The sequence below is a fragment of the Equus quagga genome, chromosome 2, assembly GCF_021613505.1.
Source record: "Equus quagga isolate Etosha38 chromosome 2, UCLA_HA_Equagga_1.0, whole genome shotgun sequence".
NCBI classification, from domain to species: Eukaryota; Metazoa; Chordata; class Mammalia; order Perissodactyla; family Equidae; genus Equus; species Equus quagga.
In genome coordinates, this window is record NC_060268.1 from 1,888,387 (window position 1) to 1,907,755 (window position 19,369).

Below are 19,369 nucleotides of genomic sequence, written 5' to 3' on the forward strand. Positions count from 1 at the left end.
ACCTCTCTGAGCAGTTACAGGCTGTCGGCTCCCAAATGTTTCCATTGTAACTGGACCCGCCTGTGCCCGAGGCCCTGTGTTCAAGACACAGCTCCCAGGAAAGACAAGGAAAGGAAAGGTATGCGGTGCCCACTGCTCCAGGGCTGCTGGCTCCAGGGTCCTGCCGCAGCCCGTCGGGCAGCCCAGAATGGCTTTTTTTCCCCTTTGTTTTTTAGCCTGGACAACTTTTTTGCTCACAGGTCACAGTCAAGCTTATTAAACTTGGATGACAGTAAACCTATGACTAACTGGATAATTAAAGCCACAAGTCAGGAGGCCTGGGCGGGTCCTCCTCCGGAACCCCCAGTGGCCTGTTCCCTGGGCGGGTGGCCCTCGTCCTCCCCACAGCAGAAATGCTTTTGTGAATTGAAAACCCGCTGTGGTGACCTCCACCTCCTGTCACGGTCACTTCTCCACTGTCCGTTGCTTCATCACCCCGCCCCATGGTCCCTGTCCACTGCAGGAAGGAGGAAGCCTAACCACAGTCCCCCCGCCGCCCTGACAGGGACATGACGGAAAGTTTCCAACTAAAACCAGAGCTGCTCAGCAGAGCTTCCTCCCAGGAGACTGCGGAGGGCATGTCGGCCTCCTTGCTCCTGTTCCACACGACGCCGTCTCTGCTACAGCCCTGGAGGCTGCCCACTTCCTGCGGAGAGCGGACGAGGCATCAGAGTAGATGGGGCCGCAGCTCAGAAGACCCCGGCTTGCTTCAAAGACAGTCTCCCCCACGCTGAAGCTCTTAGGGAATGTCTCTCCCCCATCTCTGGAACAAAAGGAGGAGTCACTGAAGTTGACAATGTCCCCAAAGGCATTTCTGTGGGTCTCCCTCTCAACCAGGCCTGGGGGCTTCCACGGGAACGCCCCACGCCCTGGGAAGGATGCTCCCTGCCATTTACACCCTTCAGTGCCTCTGCCCTCTCTCCAGACTCCCCACTCCTCTGCTCCGCCGAGCCTCTGTCCCTCTTGCATCCCTCCTTTTCCACAGAGGGGACACGGCTGGGGGAGGGGCTACAGTTGGGCATGGGGTGGGCTATTCCTTGTTCCAGAATAGGTTTGTGGTTATTTCAATTAAAAAAATAAATAATGTTCCCTCCAAACCTTTGAGGACCTTTGATTCCAGGAAGATGTGGACCACGTTTAGCCATGGCTCTGTGCTGTGCCCCTTGGCAGGCCGCTGCTTACCCCTGGATGTAAGGACCCTAACATGAGAAGCAAGAGTAATCTGGATCTGTACTTTTCAGTGAGCATCTCTTTGCAGTAAACTGTAAGACTCTCGAGGAAAGGGGCTCTGACATTGAATCTTGTGGTCTCGTGATCATGCCTGGAAAATAGTGAGAATTCTCAGGCGATCTGTGTGTGTTAGACTACTATCATTGCTCAAAAAAATTTAAAGACGTCACTCTCTATTCTCAAGATGCTGCAGGCGCAAGTGTGTAGGTCACAGACACACTGAGGAACTGCACAGGTATTGTCTACAGCTCATATCACCAGGAACTAGGTACCAGACCTCTTGTCTCATCCGCCGTCTTATCATGTATCCAGCAGACTAAGACACAGCAAACCAGTGCACCTTCAGGAGACCCGCAGACCGATGAGGACATTTGAGACAAAGAAATCCAATGGAGCCCTAAACCAGAATGAAAAATAGAAAGATGCTCATGCTGTGAAGTCCAAGCCTCTGACCTGCCCTCGATGTCACCATCCCCCTGGGCTTTGGGACCATTGAAGATGCTCCGCTCGGAGCCCGTCTGCTGTGGTTGACTTCCCAGGCAGCCAGGCCTGCGGGGAAGCGATGGAAGAAGCGCTGTGGGTGAGCTCGGAGAGGCAGGTGGAGCTCGGCACACCCAGAGTTGACTGTGGTGGGGAGGTGCTGGTCAGAGGAAGCTACCCTCTCAGCAGAAGCGGCTTTCTTGTCCCTTGTCTCCCAGACACACCCTCCAACTGAAAACTAATAATTGTGTATAACTCTGACGGCAGGTCCACACCTGTGTGTACGTCCATACCTGTGTGTATGTCCTGCCAGATTTCTTTGCTCCTGGAGAGAAACATCACATTCCTTTTCAGAAGGGTCAGTCGTTTGTCTGTTCATTTATTTTTAAATATTGAAACCCTCTGAGTTATACACAGATCACTTACTTGAAATGATACCAAATAGTAGCATTTTGGTGACAGAAAGAATTCAACCACTTCCTGGCAAGTAAGAAATCTATCACTCTATTCTACTTTTCTAAAGTTTAGAAGACGCTTCGAGGAAAACTCTTCCCTGGTGTCCCTGGAGTTGCTGATCCCAAGAAGGGGCCGGTGGTCAGGACCCCTGGGAGACACTCCGGGCAGCAGGGCAGGCTCCTGTCCCCCAGGCCATCTGTGGCCAACAAGCCAGAGCACCGGGTCTGGAGGGCTGCGTGTTGGCCGTAATGAGCCATCCGGCCGCCTGGTGGAAGGAGCCCACTGGAGCAGAGGTCTGGGACTTTCCTGACTTTACCCCTGACCTTGGTCAAGGAGGGTTTGGTTTTCTCTAGAATGACTCAGCCCAGTAGGAAGAACACATCCTCTTGGTCCAGAACACTTTCGGGGATGGGGCAAAAACCCCTCAACCTCCAAATTGAATATTTCCTACCAGTGGGGCCTACCATTGGCCTGGCTGTTCTGAGCTCTGGTCCCTCCCATCCCTTTCCCCACTGAGAATGCGGGGTCTCTATCTTGTGTCCTGACCAATCACAGTGGTGGGGCCAAGGCTTGGCTTCGGCAGGTTTTCTTTGTTTTTTAAATAAATGTGCGATGTAAGTATAAAGAGAGTTTACTATACAGCGTAGCTTTAGGAGAAGTCCTTTAGCTATTCCTCGCTTCCAAACAAAATGTCACCCCCAAGATTTTCCTGCATAGAAATTCTGGAGCCATTACTCACCCACTGTGACATGTGTCCTGAATAAGATAGAGTACCAAAGTACATAAGTGATTTACCTTTAAAAAATAAATGATGGCTCAAGGCCGTCTGTGTCATTGGTTCTCTCGTGTTCCTTGGGTCTGAATGTTTTTCCAGTGTGGGAAAGGACAGGGTGTAACAGTCTGTATATGGGGTGTCACCCTGGAGGGGGTCCAGGGAGTGGGCTCTCTGTATTGGGGGTTACTGGGAGCAAGGGGCGGACACAGGGAAGGGGAGAGGAGGACTGTGGGTCTGGGGTGTCAACAGCAGGAGAGAATGGGGGCCTCAGAAAGCCAGAGCCTTCCTCCCCTCCAACACAGGAAATGGCCAAGGGGGTTAGGGGGTGGGTTTAACTCTTCAGACTGAAGAACGGCCTTTGGGGGTCTGCTTATTTGGGAGCAGAAGATGGGAGCACTCCCAGACCAGTCCTCAAGGCCAAGCCCCCCACTCTGAGTCTCAGACTGCGGCCCGAAGGTGTGATTTGCTTGGTCTGAGGAATTTTCCAAATTAAATGTGTCATCATTTTAAAATTGGGAGAATTCAGGCAAAATTGAGATTTCTGACTTCTTTCAAGAATGAGGTGTTGGTGACACCAGTGTCATTGGTGCGCAGCAATGGGCAGGGGCCGGGCCCACCCGCGCTGGCCCAGGCAGCGCCACATGCCGTCACAGCTCCCCTTGCAGGCCCGCGGCCACCGCGACGGGCCACCGCGAAGCTGCCCCGGCCTCTGCGCCACTCAGCGGGGTCCCCACGCCCCCCGCCCCGGTCAGCGGCCCTGGGAGCCGCTCCCCAGCCTCCCGGTTCACTGAGGCCCCACGAGGTCAGGACCAACGCGGCGCCGAGACAAAGACGACGTCCGGCCTCGGCGGCCGCGGCCCTGGGGACAGCGGGCTTCTCGGGACCCCGGGCCGGGCCTGGGGGCTGCAGACCCAGCACGGAGGGCGCGGGGTCTGGGCCGGGAGCAGGGCCGCTGGGGCCACAGCCGGCCCGGCCCCGGCACCAGGGCACCCAGGTCACAGGCTCCATGGACAGGTGGGCCCGGGCCTCGCGGCCGCCCCCTCTCGGCCACTGGCTGCCCTGGTGGCGCGCCGGCTGTCCCCTGGGCTTGCCCGCGAGGGCCCCTGAGGACGAGAGTGCGGGCCATGCAGGCAGGAGGCCCCGGCGCCGCGGCGGCCCGGACAGTCGGCCCCAGGGCTCCCGGAACACGCGGGACCCGGTCCCGCCTCGGCTGGCCCCCGGCAGCCACAGCCCCAGCCCTGCCGAGGGGCTCCCGAACCCCCAGGGCCTCTCCTGCCCCACACCGCCGCCGGGTACCGCAGAGGGGCCGCCGGCCGCCCAGAGATTTGGCGGTGGGAGAGGTGAGAAGCAGAGTCCCTGTGCGCGGAAAGGGACCCCGGACAGTGTCCTCATCACCTGCTTCCACGCGGCTTACCCCCAGATGCCTCGTTTCCACTCGTCTGGGCAGCAGAGTCTGCCCCCAGCTCTGCGATTGCCTCAGTCTCACTGTCCTTTGAGAGGAGGAGGAAGCAACCGGTGCGTGTAGACGTCTCTGTGCCTCAGTTTACCTCTAAAATGGAGAGAACGGCCAGTACCTGTATGTCTGCTTCTCCGGAGCTCCGCAGGTGGATTGAATGGCCCCGCGAAGGCATCTGTGACCCTTGGGCGCAGGAAGAAGCTTTCTGTACCCTCACAGAGACGTTCTTACAGGCAAGGCCCTCTGGCCACGTTTTTAACAGTCCTGATGTCCAGATACCGCTGCAGCTCCTCAGGCTGCCCTGCGTGCCCTCCAGGAGGGGCCGCCTGCCTTCTCTGGGTTTCTGGGGAGCTGGTGAAGTGTTTCCTGGGGGTGCTCTTGGGAGCACCCCAAATTTTAAAGGACTGAACAGGACAAAAAGTCAAACACCACCACTACTGGTAACTAGCTGGGGCGTTAATAAGTGCCAGGCATGCTCCCCAGCATTGTGCACGAGTGGTCACACCCAGTCCTCGCTGCAGCCTGTAAATGGCGGGGTACAAGTACTCCCATTTCACAGACGTGGAAGGGGAGGCTCGGAAAAGGGAAAGAGCTCGCCCAAACTCACACTGCTGACACAGCCGGAGTGACAGAGCCGTGAATCAAACCCACATGCTCCCGTCTCCAGGGACAAGGCTCTGATAAAGGGCGCTGATGACAGGCCGCTGTCGTCATGAGATTGACTGTTCGTGTAGGGCTGCCTGCTACTTCCTCCCGACGTTACACCCTGAGGCAGCTCGGGCCGAGGACGGCACAGCTGTGGCTGTGCTGCCTGCTGGGAGGTTAACAGTTCCATCAGTTCAGGGACTGCCTGACCCAGTGTGACCAAAGTGGAGCAAGGAATGGATGTGACATAATTCGACATGTACATTGTTAACGGAACCCCACGGGAGACTATTTTAAATAGAGACAAATACCATGCTGTGAACTATTTGGGTCACGAAGCCCTTATTCTCTGACTCTTGCAGGAAAAAAGAATTGTGTCATGATAACCTGAAAACCCCAAGAAGCTGCTCGGGGTCAGGAGAGCAGTGGGCTACCTGGGTTGGGGGAGACTCTCCCCAGAAGTCAGGGACTTCACTCTCCTTTCCTGGCATTTTACCCCCAAAACACTCCCACTGCCCAAATTAAGAACCATGGACCTCACCCATTCTCCCCCAAGAGACCTCCTAAACTGGGGGGCCCGGAACCCTAGGCACAAAGCCAGCCCTGGTAAGCCGCCACACAGCTTGAAGTCTCCACATGCGCCCCCATCTCGCTGAGGGGCCCACACAGTTCCACTGTCTCTGAGCACCACCCAAGCCCCCCTCCCAGTCCCACTCCCTTGTCACCAGCGAGACCTGCCTGTCCTGTTTCCCCCATCCTCATCCTTGCCTCCTGACCTTCATAAGGAGTGTGTGCCCCCGTGTGCCAGTGCCACCAATCCCGATGGCTCAACACCTATCAGGTGAGACCTGCCACCTATGTGACACAGAACCAGCACCTGAGAAAGGTTTACTGTTGAGTTAATGAGTGAAAGTAAGAGTGGCAAAGGCCCTCTGGAAATCCCACGCCTCACCCCAAACCGATAAGCCTAATATTGGCTTTCAGGCTAGTAGAAATGAATGCAGGAACAAAAGACCTTTGCCTTTTTTTAAAAAACAGAAGCCCCTTAAGTAATACTACCTGCTAAGGACAAACATGGTGGCCTCCTCATGTGCATTCCCTTTCTTCCCTTCCTAGCAGAGTCCCCCACGCCCCAGCCACACAGCAGGGAGGGATTAACCTGGTCACCATTCTCTGGGTGGACCTGGGTAGGCTTAAGCCATCCAGGGGGCTCCATTTTCTGGCCACCCTAGCCACAGTGATTGATTTGGGGATGGCCACCCTGCCCAGATGCAAGGAGACTCTGCCAAGGGCTTCTGGGATCTCGGGATCATCAAGTGAGACAGTCTAAGAACAAAGCCAGTACCATGGGAGACAGAGAAGAGATGGAAAGACATGAGGTCTTGCTTGACTTGTCCTGCTGCTATATAGGACCTGACCTGAAGCCCAGCTGACCTTTGGACTTCTTGATTCCATAAGCAAATAGAGCTTCTTTTTAAGCTGAATAAATATACAACACAAACATACTTAACCTGTTGATCCCTTTTTATGACTGAGCTCAGAGACTCTATTTTGTCATTTTGAATCACCTTTATCTTACAGTTTATTTAACTTAAACAAATAAACATACCAAAAAACAAACAAATAAAAACCCTAGTTTTTCACTCTTCAGTCAAAGCCTTCCCAAGGTCCCTAGGCTTGTGATGTCCCAGGTGAATGTGGAAATAACAGTGGTTTCAATAAAATGGAAGCTGATTTCTCTCTCACGTAAAAGAAGGCTGAAGTCTGCCTGGTAAGGGAGCTACAGAGTCATCAAGTCCACGGCTTACTCTACTTTTTTGTTCTGTCATCTTTTAACATATGGCTTCCATCTTCAAATTCACTTCATGGTCCAATGTGGTGGCTAGCACTCCAGCCATCACACCGATCTTCTTGTTCCAGGAAGGCACGGGGGAAGGAGAAGGGGAAAAAAACAAGTGTGTCAGTAGTCTAGCCCCTTTTAAGGAGTATCCACAGAAGATCCATCCAGCAACTTCTGCTTATAGCTGCATGGCCATCCCAGCTGTGAATGTGGCTGACAAATGTAGTCTTTCATCTGGGCGCCTTGATTAAAATCTGGGTTGTGTTACCAAGGGAAAAGGGGAGAGGAGCTACCAAGTTTACCGCACCCTACTTAACAACAAGCCCACTTCTGTGTCCAGTTCTGCCACTTGGTGCCTGTTCCTCCCTGGAGACCCCTGGTTCAAGCTGCAGTTTTGCTCTCCACAGACCCGTAACATCCCAAGCTGGTTCCCTACCCACCCCACCCAGGATCCTCTGAGCAGCATCTTCTGATTCATCCGGTTAAGGAGCAGTCGTTGAGTGCCCACTGTCTTTCATTAGACTGCATGAGTCTTTCATTAGAGTCTTGGCTTCAACTGAACTCACAGCACGTTTGAACTTCTTCTGTGTCGCGCTCCTGTTGGGCCCCGTTCACACGCGCCCTTCTTCTGTTTCAGTCCTTCCCTAGAACTCTGTTCTTTCCAGCACAGATCCACCCTTCACTCAGTTTCTAACCTCCTGGCATTAGCGGACTGGGGGCTCTGCCTGGGCAAGAAGGGCTGTGGTCAGCCCAGCAGCAGAGTGGGGGCTGGTCTCCAAATCTTCGTGGGTGACAGGGCGTGGTTTTGACTGGGGACGGGTGACTGGGCGAGGCCAGGGCGACGGTTTCTTTCTCAGTTCTCCCAAGGCCTCTGACCCCTCACTGTCCGTTCCCGGCGCCGAGGACCGCACTGCCGGCCTCCGTCAGCAGCGAGCCACGCACGAAGGAAGGCAGAGGCAGACACGAGAGTGAAGTGAGGTATTGTCTCGTGGAGGTGAAACCTCTGCTCCTCCCACCTCACCTGCACAAAAGCACAAAGAGTAAGAATGAAATCCTTGTCTGATAATGCTGACAAACGTGACCCCGAGTCCTCAGACGAGAAGACCTTCCAGAAGTATCCAGTACTTTCACTTGCATTTTCTCACTTTGATTTGAATAACAAACTGAAAGCTATTGTGGCTCAAAATTTGCATTCTATTATGTCTTTTCGAATAGGAGCATCATTAGGCAGATGTGGACAATTATCTCCAACTGGATGCTGCTTTTTAAGTTCAAGTCTTCGGAGAATCAGCTAAATTATGCCTTAAATCCCTGGTTTGAAACTAACGCTCTGAGACCTGACACTACAGGTGTAACCTGGAGGGCTCGACTTTGGACTTAGAAAGTTTGTTAATTGATCTGGTCATCCCTTTTATAGAGCTAGCCATATATTTTTAAACCAAATGGTTGTAACAATGCATATTTTAGGGCCAGTGGCATTTGTCATCTTGATGACCAAATGGTAAATGGAGAAAAGGTTTGAGATCTAAGAGGCTCTGTCACTCTGTCAAGAGGGCAGGTAAAGAAATTCCCAAGGAGGGTGGGGGCCTGTGTCCTCCCTGCTTCTTTCGTTTCCAACTCCAAACGGCAACATCACAGTTCCAACCATTTCTCATGCATGATTTGGATTCAGTGGAGTTTATTCTCAGGGAAAACAGGCAGCATAAACTAAAAAGAGGTGCGTTTGGCTGGTAAGCCAACGCACACTCAGGCGTCACCGCGGTCAGTGTGGCAGGATCCCCGTGGGAAGCAGCAATAGGGACAGCTCTGAGGCCTCAGAGCATGGCTACCAGTGCCCAAGGGCAGGGGGGACTGGCTGGCTGTCAGAGGACGTGTATTTCGGTGCTGGAGAGGGTGTACTGAGGAGGGCAGACGCTGGAACAGGCAGGACTCATCTCCGAAAGGTCATCTGAAGGAGAATTTGCCCCGGAGTGACGTTCCCCTCTGTCTCTGGGTAGAAGACCAGCCAGGTCCTGGCGGCTCTGCCGCCTGGCTTCCTTCCAGGGCCACAGCCCCCCACAGAGAGTTGAGCAACATGACCCTGGCAGCAAAGAAACCCTGGACAGGCCTCTGAGGCCGGGGAGATTGACCAGTAGCTGGCTGATGAGAGACGGCCCTGGCCTTGGCGACCCTGTCCTCACCTTGACTTTAAGAGCCTCTCTTTGGTTTTCCCTGCAGTTACCACGGCCTAATTTCCTCTCCCCTTCCTGCTGGGGCGTTTTGCTCGGAAGACCGTGAGCCACAAAGCTAGCGGGACCACGTACATCATCTTACACCAGAGGCTCAGGTCCTGTACAACTAGCTGTGCGATGTGGGGGAAGTCACTTCACTTCTCTGCACCTCAGTGGCCACAGCTGTGAAATGGGGATTATGATCGCCTCCACCTCAGAGGACTATGAAGGAGCCTCTGATGCAATCCCTCCTTAAGCACTGAAGCCCAGCGCCTGGCTCAGGGTCCGAGCTCCACAAGGGCCACGGTCTCTGCAGGTAACAGGGGGCAGTTCCTCCCACTGCACTTCCTCCCTGGGCCCCCACGTCACTGAGACACACGCTTGCCTCTTCAGACACAGGACAGAGTGACACGTTTCACTCGGTCCTGAAATCCTTCAATTCTCGGGATATCCAAAGACATCTGTGTGTGCGTGTCTGTGTGTCTGTGGGTTCTTTGAATCATACAGAGTCTACGCTGATTTGGTTAAGTTTTAATTTGTCATGTTTGTTCAACTGTTGGCACACAGGCTTTGGGGACATGTGGATAAAATGTAACCAGCGTTATCTTCGTTCAAATTCCTTTTTTGTGACCGACTGCTGTCTCAATGAACCTTCACAGGGTTTTTGTTGTTTTTCTTAGTTACAGCAGAGAGTAAAATGAGCGCATCCAGGCCTCTCACACCGAGGTAGGCTGATGCCAAATTAGGTCCGCGGAGGCCTCCTTCTGGCTTCGCTGCCCACCGTGCAGAACAGATCTTCATGCACGTTGAAGACAGTCCATTAGCTCTTGGCAAGGAGAATAAAGTTTCCAAGCTGTTCTCTCTAACAAGCCCCCCCTTTCTCACGCGCAAGACCTGGCTGGAGTGGAGAGGCTCCCCTGTTTGTGGAGAAGTGGGGCCAGCTCCTTCGGCGACCGCCCTGCTGCAGCCTCGCCAATCGTTGCCCCCAGGATGCCCCTGGACTCTGATTTGGATCAGTCATTACGTTCCCAGTGCACAGCCCAGATTAAAATCTCTCCCTCCCTCTCAGGAGAGAAACATTTTTATTTCAAAATCATGTAGTAAGAGCTTTGAAAAGTAGTTTGCAAACTTCTTTGCCTCTGGGGGAGACAAGTCCGTGCACATCTGGAATTTTCCCTCAGTGCCGTACGTGTTGCACTGACTGAGCTTCTGGGCTCCCACAATGCAGCTGAAAAGGAAACAAAGAAACTTGCCCCGTCTGTTACAGTGGAAACGTAAGCCAGGGTGACGCGGTGGAGCCAGGATTCTTGGTTCCTCGGAGGAAAATCCAGGAGATTTCTCTGATAGCCCCTAACAGAGCTGGATGTGGACTCCTTGACCTAAATGTGCTCCCAGCAAAGCCCCCTCAGGTCCGGGGGGAGCACTCTTGTGAAAGGTACTGAGGGGCCGAGGATCAATGATCACTGGCAACCAGCATTTTGGAGCCTGGTTACCACGGTAACGTTATCAGCCCCAAATGACTGTCAGGAGGTGACAAAAATCTCCTAAAATAAATGAAGCCAGAAAAGGTATATTTATAAACCTCTTACCAAACACCTATCTGTTCGCAAAGGAGAACACGTACTTTAGGCTATAGATGATACTCAAAGATCGGGAGAAATTTCATGACACAAACATTTTCTTAAATTAAAAGAATTGTTCTTCTCACCTCCTCAAAAATGACCTGTAAAAATAACTACTACAGATTTTTTAAAATAGAGAGAATTCTAAGGAATTATGGGCTTGTACACTTAGATGTTCTGTAGTTGTGACATTAAAACTCTGTACTGCTCTACTGATAGCTTATTTGGAATTTGTAAAATGGCGATTGACTGGGAGTTTTCTTCTGTCTAAGTTGTACAAATTATTTCTGGCAAGCTGAGTAAATAGAGTGTGATAAAATGTGTTATGCAGTGGGAAAGGACAGTGGTCACATACGGAAGCAGGAGGGCACGGTTTTCGCTTTGCTCCTGTGGAGCATCATCTCTCGCTTGCCTTTCCTCACCAACAGAACCCCAGTTTTATTTGGAGCAGCAATGTTCCCAGCAGGAAATACTCCATTTCACAGCCTCCCTTGCGGTTAGAGGTGGCCGTGCGATGGGGTTCCGGCCAATAACACACGGGCAGACGTCCCTGGAGAGGGTATTGCTGGGAGACAATTCTCCTCGGTCTCTCACATTTATGTATACCTTGCAAGCAGAAACACTGGCTGTCTTGTGTTTCAGACTGTCTTCCCAAGAATGTTTGAATGGCATGCAACACCTTGGAAAACAGAGGTACTATCTCTAGAGCGAAGGGGAGGCTTGCTTAGAACCTTGGGAGACAGAAATAACGTTTACTCCAGACCAAAGGGCAGGCCTGCCTCTGCCCATTGCATAAGATTTGGGGTCCCTAAGCTCAGGGTTCCTTCCCTGTAAGGCAAGCCCCTGTGTATACAAGCATTCCTATTGGCCTCTGAATTTCGCCTGTGGGGCCTGAGGACAAGGAGAATGCCACAGATATGCTGATGCTCATGCCACTTGCCCTGTTATAATAAAGCCCATTGTCCCTGACCCAGGAGTCGCATGTCTTCTGCCAGCTTCCACGGAGCCACGACAGGCTAACTTGGCTAACTTTTTAGCTTGCAAGTAGGATGAAATCTCAGATGCTTCACAGTTCTTGACAGGATATTCTTTTCAGAATAAAAAAGGAAAGTAGGAAAAAGCTCTTTCCCCTTTGCCCGTCTCCTTTCTTCCTGCCTTGAGGGGCAGCAACCATTTGGAGACTACAAGGTGACGGCATGAGGATGAAGGTCTGTATGCTGTCGATGCAAATAATCCATAGTCAATCCATAAATCAAAATTGGGGCGAGTTTATTATAAGCCTAGTCTGAGGACTGTAGCCAGGGAGGGAGGAGGGGCAACAAAGAATGGGGTGTGCAGCATGGCTATGTACCACCTGGGAACAAAGAGCATACATGACGTATGACAGGAACATCTCCTTTGCTACTGTCACAAGATGTCGCAGGAGGTCAGTGGTCAGCAGGTCAGTGGTCACAAGATGAGCACAGCAGTAATTAATCCTTAGTTTCCAAGAAGAGATGCTTATCCTAAAGGAAATGCCGATACGGGGGGAAGCTACATCTCTATCTTTAAGGGCACCATTCCTGTCTTTAGGGCATGGTAAATGTTTAAAACAGATGTGCAATGCATGCTCAACAGGCCACGTCAGGCTCTTTTGGAAAAACAAGATCAGGCCGAATTAGTTTTATACCAAATGACTTCCCCATATACTCCAATATATCCTATTGCTTTTCATTTATTTATCAATGCTAAGGATGGCACAGCAGAAAGATGAAGAACCTGGGTCCCTGATAGAGAATTGTGTATTAGCCCTGGATTGCAAAATTTGGGGCTTCCTGTCATATGAGATAAATGAGCCTCTATTTGTTTAAGTCAATATGAATTGTTTCCAAGCAAATACATTCCTGGAGTTTGTGTCAAACATAGTAGCATAGTAATTACATAACAGTAATCGTGTTAAACATGTGCAACTTAGGGCTCTAGCACATTGCCACTTTCCTTATTTCCTTACTGATCCTATCTTTCTGTATAGGAGCATTATTGTATGTACTGTATCTCTTATAAGCTAACTCAAATCCTTTTGGGAAAGACATGTCTAAAAATCAATTCAGTGAGTACAATTTGGTCCTGGGCCAAGTGTCTCCCTGAATTTTTACAAGTTATCCTTTAGGTTATCAGTCAAGAGGCAACAGAAAGAATAGGACTATCCCGTTCTACAAACTTCTACCACATGCCACGAGGTTTGTTTTGTCACCGGTGTGTATCCAGCACCCAGCACAATGGGTCAAAATATTCAGTGACCAAGTATTCATGAAAAGTCCCTATCAGTTGTGTTGGTTATGCTCAAAGAAAATTAAGATTTAACAGAGCATTTCAATACATTAGATCTGCCATTTGACTACAGTAAGTGTTTTAAGAAAAGACTACACTCAACTTCAAAGAAACAGCATCTCATCTTTGTTCCAAATGACCACAATATGCTGCTTAAGCTAACAATGGGATCAAAAGAATCTGCTGAGCCTCAAGGGCTGGTTCAATAGGATGCCAGTAGTAATAACAATTGTCATCAGAGATTAAAAGATCTTCGAGTGTCATGTACAAAAGTTATTTTTAGAACACTGGCTAAAATTTGGAACTTGGGGGCCAGACCCATGGCGCAGAGGTTAAATGCACACATTCCGCTTTGATGGCCCAGGGTTCGCCAGTTCAGATCCCGGGTGCAGACATGGCACTGCTTGCCAAGCCATGCTGTGGTAGGCGTCCCACATATAAAGTGGAGGAAGATGGGCACGTCTGTTAGCTCAGGGCCAGTCTTCCTCAGCAAAAAGAGGAGGATTGGCGGTAGATGTTAGCTCAGGGCTAATCTTCCTCAAAAAAAAAAAAAATTGGAACTTATATCAAGAAGAAAAATTAACTAATACACAAGATAAGAACATAGGAGGACATTTTAGAAATTTACACCAAAAATAAGATAAACAAAAAGAGACTGTGCACAATACGATGAGTTACAAATATCCTTAGTATTAGTTTCAGTATGTTATGATTCTTAGTTTCTGTTCAAAACCTAAACTACGTGAAATTACCTATAATATGTGTCCTCAGTATGATTTCCGTTTAAAAATCTGTCAAAACCACAGTGAGATACCATTTCACACCCATTAGGATGGCTATTATTTTTAAAAAACAAAAAAATGGAAAATAGCAAGTGTTGATGACGATATAGAGAAATTAGAAACTCTGTGAGCTGCTATTGAGACTGTAAGATGGTGCAGCCACTCAAAACAGTCTGTGGTTCCTCAGAAGTTAAACATAGAATTACCCTACGACACCAGTTCTACTCCTCGGTATGTACTCAAAAAACTGAAAATAGGGACTGAACCAGAAACTGGCACAGCAATGTTCATAGCAGCATTATTGACAATAGCCAAAGGTGGTAACACCCAACTGTCCATCAGCATATGAATGGATAAACAAAATGTGGTATATCCACACAGTGGGATATTATTCAGCCACGAAGAGGAATGAAGTTCTGATACGTCCAACAACATGGATGAAACTTGAAAACATTACTCTAAGTGAAATAGGACAAATATTGTATTATTCCATTTATGTGAATAGGCAAATTCATAGAGACAGAAAGTAAAACAATGGTTACCAGGGGCTAGGGGCTGGGGGATGGGAAGTTACTCCTTATTGGACACAGAGTTTCTACTAGGGATGATGCAAAAGTTCTGGAAATAGATAGTGGTGACAGTTGCACAACACTGTGAATTTTACTTAATGCCACTGAATTGTACACTTAAACATGATTAAAATAGTAATTTTTAAGTTGTGCATATTTTACCACAATGAAAAAAACTCTATGAAATAAATTGAACCAAAAAGATGGGTTTTATTTGTTTGAGGAATAGCCAATAGAAAAGATTTCTACATTTTGTTTGTGGCTTTGTCTGTCTTTGCTCTCTTTAGCCCTGTCTGCCTGTGCTGTGAAGCAGTGACAAGGTGCCCCCACGACACGGCCGAAGTCCTGCAGGCTGTGGGTTTGTGGGGTGTGGGCCACGTGCCTCAGGGGTCCTATGTCGTTCAGAAAGAATTCCAGCTTGGCAATTTCATTCCAGTTCTTCAACTCTCATTGTGTGTCACTGGAGCTCCCCTACTCCCACCGCTCAGGCGTATGTTGGGCCAGAATTTGTTTGTGAAAACATTATTTTAGGATTCCTTCCACTCCTATCATCTGCTTATTTTCCTTCCTGCATATTTCATAATGTAGCTTAGAAATTTCTGATTCAGCAGTTAAAATAGCCTGTGCATTAGTTATCACTTCCTTGTGACCCACTTTATATGCAATTACTCGTTCTGGCATTGAAAGTTCAGGTTTCAAAAATAATTTCTGGGACTAAAGTATGTGTCTGCGGAAAAAGCGGAGGGGAAAAGACATTCACTGACTATCTATTGGCAGCATTCAGAGGACCCCCAGAGCGGGCATCCCAAATCAGCCTAAGACTTCCCACCTCTCTCGCTCTCCTGCACGGGCTCCCACTCACGCCCTCCCCAGTTATCCCACGTCGTCCACCGCCCCCACTCCACTTTCCTTCCTGAGAAATGTGTCTCTGCACTGAATTCACACACACTTGTGTCGGCTGCACATCCCTGTGCTCAATGCCAGGGGACACAAAGGACAGTGCAAGAGTCCCTGCTCTGAGGAGGCAGGTAAGCCACGCAGTTTCTCTCCCGCTCAAGTGTGCTCCAAGCCCACGAAAGGCTCGTGAGGCGCAGGTCCTGAACCTCGGCACCAGGGAATCAGATTCCGTTGATCGGCACTTTTCACAGCTCCCCAGAGAATTCTGACTGGGATCCCAGGAACATGTGCGAAACACTGTGACGACGCCGCAGAACATCTTCTGAGCTGTTGTGCGGTGGCTCCACCACAGCAGGAGAACAAAGGAGAGACCGAACTGTCTGAGATGGAGCGAAGGCTTCCTGGACAAGGAGCTGTCAAAGAAGAGCTGAAACTAGGCAGGTGGGAGGCACCGCGGCACTGTCACCCGCTGCCCCCCACCCCTGAGGATGAGGGCAAGACTTTTGGTCACATTCCTCCCACTCAGGGCCTTTGCACATTTGGCGGGGGGAGGGATAGAGGGGATGCGGAGGTAGGTTGGAGGGGTTGGGGGATTGGGGAGTTGGGGAGGGAGGTAAGGGGACAGGAGACTCTGGTACAATGGCTGCACTCATCTCTGAGGGGATCCAGGTGGAGGATGCCTTTTCCTGGGGTCCCTTCGTCCACGCTGGGCCCCAGCTCCTGACTCACCTCCTACAGAGGGCCCTGGACAAGGTCCTTTCCTTCTCTAGCCTCAGGTGAGGGGTGACATTATTGCTTTGCAGGCTTGGTGCAAGAATCAAATGAACCAATGTGTGTAAAACCCTTGGTGCACAATTAAAATTCAGAACATGGTAGCTAATGGTATTATTATTCTAGATTTTTCTTTAGAATAAATTCCTAGAGGTGGGATTTCTGGAACAAGGAGTGTGTTACCAAATGGCACACATAGAAACTGTGTTGCAGCTTGTGAGTTTTATAGAATTGAGTGTCTCAATTTGACTGCCAGAGATGAGGATGCTCATTCATCTCTACCACACCAGGTACTGGGAGGATATACACCACGATATTAACAGTGTCATCGCTGGATGAGAGGGACAAAGGGTTTCTTCTATGTCCTTTTTGCTGCGTTGATAAATGGCAGCCATGATCTTCCTCCTCCTCTTCTCTCTCCTCACATAACACACACACACACACCAGCTTGTTCCAGTGCCTGAAAAATCCCTTTAAATTAACACTCTCCCTCCACCCAGGGGACTCCTATTAAAATGCAAATACATTACCTGGGAAAAGTACCACATTCGACTCAGGGACCTCGCTACGCGCCCTTTCCCAGGTTACTGATCCAATAGCCAGCTGTTATCCCCTGGCCCAGAGGAAGGACAGATGGAAGGTCTGGGGCAGGGCTGCACCCCTAGAAGGGCAAGCCCAGAATAGGAGTAGTAGCAGTGGGTGGCCTGAGAGCTAGGAGGCACATCAAAAACCGTCAGATGCTCAAGATGCCACAATCCAAAGCAGTGGGCAGGTTTCCAGAGGAGCCTTGAGAGGGAAGGGCTGCCCTGCTGCCGGAAGTGGCCGTGTTCAAAGTCTGGAGGCAGAGGAAGGAACCGAGGGACCTCCTGATTCCCCTGCACAGTCCTGTGCCAGCGCGGTGACAGGTGCAAGGGAAGGTCGTGACCTTGGAGATGCTTGTTTGCACCTGCCTCGCCTTCTCAGCCTGTATTTAAGACCAAAAAGGTTATGGTTTGTACGAGCGAGCCCCCGGGTGCCGGTGAGTCCATCACTCTGAGAGCCAGTCGGAGGGCTCAGAGGTGGTGCCACAACCGTTGGAATGATCTGTTGGTGTGTTTTCTACATGAGAACCTTCCTTTCTTGCTTATCTTATTACGGAGCTGCATGACCTTTGACTATAGGGTCCGTCTTAGGAAACCAAAACCCTCTAACATTCTCGCCAATACCTTTTCATTCCGTGATTGGAACCTACTTTTTCGGAGAAATGCTTTGAGAGGCTGATACCTCTGAAATGCAACTTCATTGTCTGCCGTTTCCCAATTTCTCTCAATTCCAGTTTGGGGCAGACATACTTTTTCCCTAGAGCTCAGAGCAGTTCCCTGCCCAACTCAGAATCGAAACTTCACCTCAGAATCCAAATTTTAAGTAACGAAGAGATTTCCAGGGTCTGGGTAGAAGAGAGACATTTAGGTTGTCAAAGGGACAGAGGAAGGCTGACGCCATCTTGTATTTCTTACAACAAAAAATAAAGGGAGGTGGGAGGCCAAAGGGTGGGTCCGGCCAGGCTGTACCCCTCTCATGCACACTCCCTCTAACCTGACCAGCCTGTGCGTGTTCCTGTTATTGCCAATGAACCCATCTAGAAGGAAGTAATGTTGTATTCTTTCTTCAGGAGAGGGAGGGGTCGAGGGGAGAAAAATACCAATCAAGTGGCAGCTAGTCAGACCTACAGGGTTTCCTCAGAGCCCAGAGTTTAGAAATTCAAATCAAGGGCGCTGACGGAGCTACAAGACTACCTGAAGCTTATCTGGAGCTGAGGGCGGGAGGCAGTCCGCTAGGAGAGGCCTGGCGCACACAGGAGGGCGGGCCGCCAGCAGCCAAGGGAGTAGACGGGGACTGGGGCACACGGGGTCTCCAAGCTGCCCCTCCACGGCTCTCCTCCTGTCACCTTCTTCGTTGTTCTCTACAGAACAAAGACTCTCCCAGAGAAAGACCGCAGCCTTCAGAGGAGGCTCCAGGTCCGGGCTCTCGCCAGGCTCTGTCCTGGAAGGGGACAGGCCCAGGCGGGCTGCTGGGCCTTCTACCTCCCGGGCGAGGACTTCAATTCATATCTGGTTATGGACGGAAGCCTTTCTCTGCTCCTTTCAATAATCCTGGAGAGAAAGGAAAGCAGTGCCCCAGGAAAGCAGGCAGGCAAACCTGGACAGGAAGTGGAGAGTGGAACGGACAGGGGCAGGGAGGGACGGGGCCACCACAGGGTGGGGCAACTCGCTGCAGGGGTGCTGGGGGTGGGGGTGCTGGTGGGGGTAGTGGTCTTTCTGCTCACAGAGGAGATGGCACAGCGTGTCTGCAGAGCTGGGAGCATCCCTTTCTCTGGCTGAGCAGACGTTGGGCCCAGTCTACCCTGGTCCTCTTTTCTGCTCTCCCACTCGCTCCCCTCTGGGCGTGTCACTACCTCTACGGATCCAACTTGTGTCAGTGCTGGGGGCTCCCTACCTTCTTCTCTGGGGTCCAGACTCATGCACCCCCGCTCCAGCCAGTCATCTCCACCAGGACGACCCACAGGCACCCCAAACCCACCCTGTCCTAAGCGAACTCTTTGTTTTTCCATCTACACACACGGTCCACCGGGATTCGCTTATCTCAGTCAATGGGGGTTCCCCAGCCCCACTCACTCAAACCAGAAGCCTCGCCCACCCCGCACCCCGTCTTGTCAATTCCCCGGGCATCACTTGGGAGGTCAGGCCACCATTACCTCTCGCGGGATCAGTGTGGCCGCCTCCTCCTCCTCCACTCTTGTCTTCCTCAAATCCAGCCAGGGCCATCTGTCTAGCAAGCAGCTCTGACTCCTGTTTCGAGCCCCTTTCTATGTCCTCATTCCCATGTAACACGTTCAAGACCTAACCCAGGCACTGGGGGCTCACAGTTCTATTCAGAAGTGTACCTTTTTAAAAAATTACATTATGAACTATTTAAAACCCTCAAAAAGGCAGAAAGAATATAACAACACACAGGTACCCACTCCCGAAATTTAAGCCTAAAACCTTACCAGAATAGCCGAAGCTTCCTGTGGCCTCGCACATCCCATCTTCTCCCACAGAGGTAACTGCTATCCTGCATTTGTCATCATTCCTGCGATTTCTCTGTAATTTTATGTAACACGGCTCCTTTATTTCATGGTAACTTAGTGTTCTTCCTTTGAGCCTCTCTTGTGGGGTAACTTTGGATGCAGTCCAGGAAATGCCACGAGGAGGTCATCTGGACACGGTCGTCCCTCAGGCACATTCTTGGGCTCTGCAGTGTCTCCT

The 19,369-nt window shown here is 50.8% G+C and overlaps 1 protein-coding gene across 1 annotated transcript; it reads left to right on the plus strand.

Annotated features, from left to right (window-relative positions):
- The first annotated feature begins 1,831 nt into the window (after nt 1-1,831).
- LOC124236270 (translation initiation factor IF-2-like) lies at nt 1,832-4,505 on the plus strand. The gene is made up of 2 exons (XM_046655134.1): nt 1,832-1,912; nt 3,537-4,505. The coding sequence occupies exons 1-2, from the start codon at nt 1,832-1,834 to the stop codon at nt 4,503-4,505; spliced, it is 1,050 nt and encodes a 349-aa protein (XP_046511090.1).
- The last annotated feature ends 14,864 nt before the right edge of the window (nt 4,506-19,369 follow it).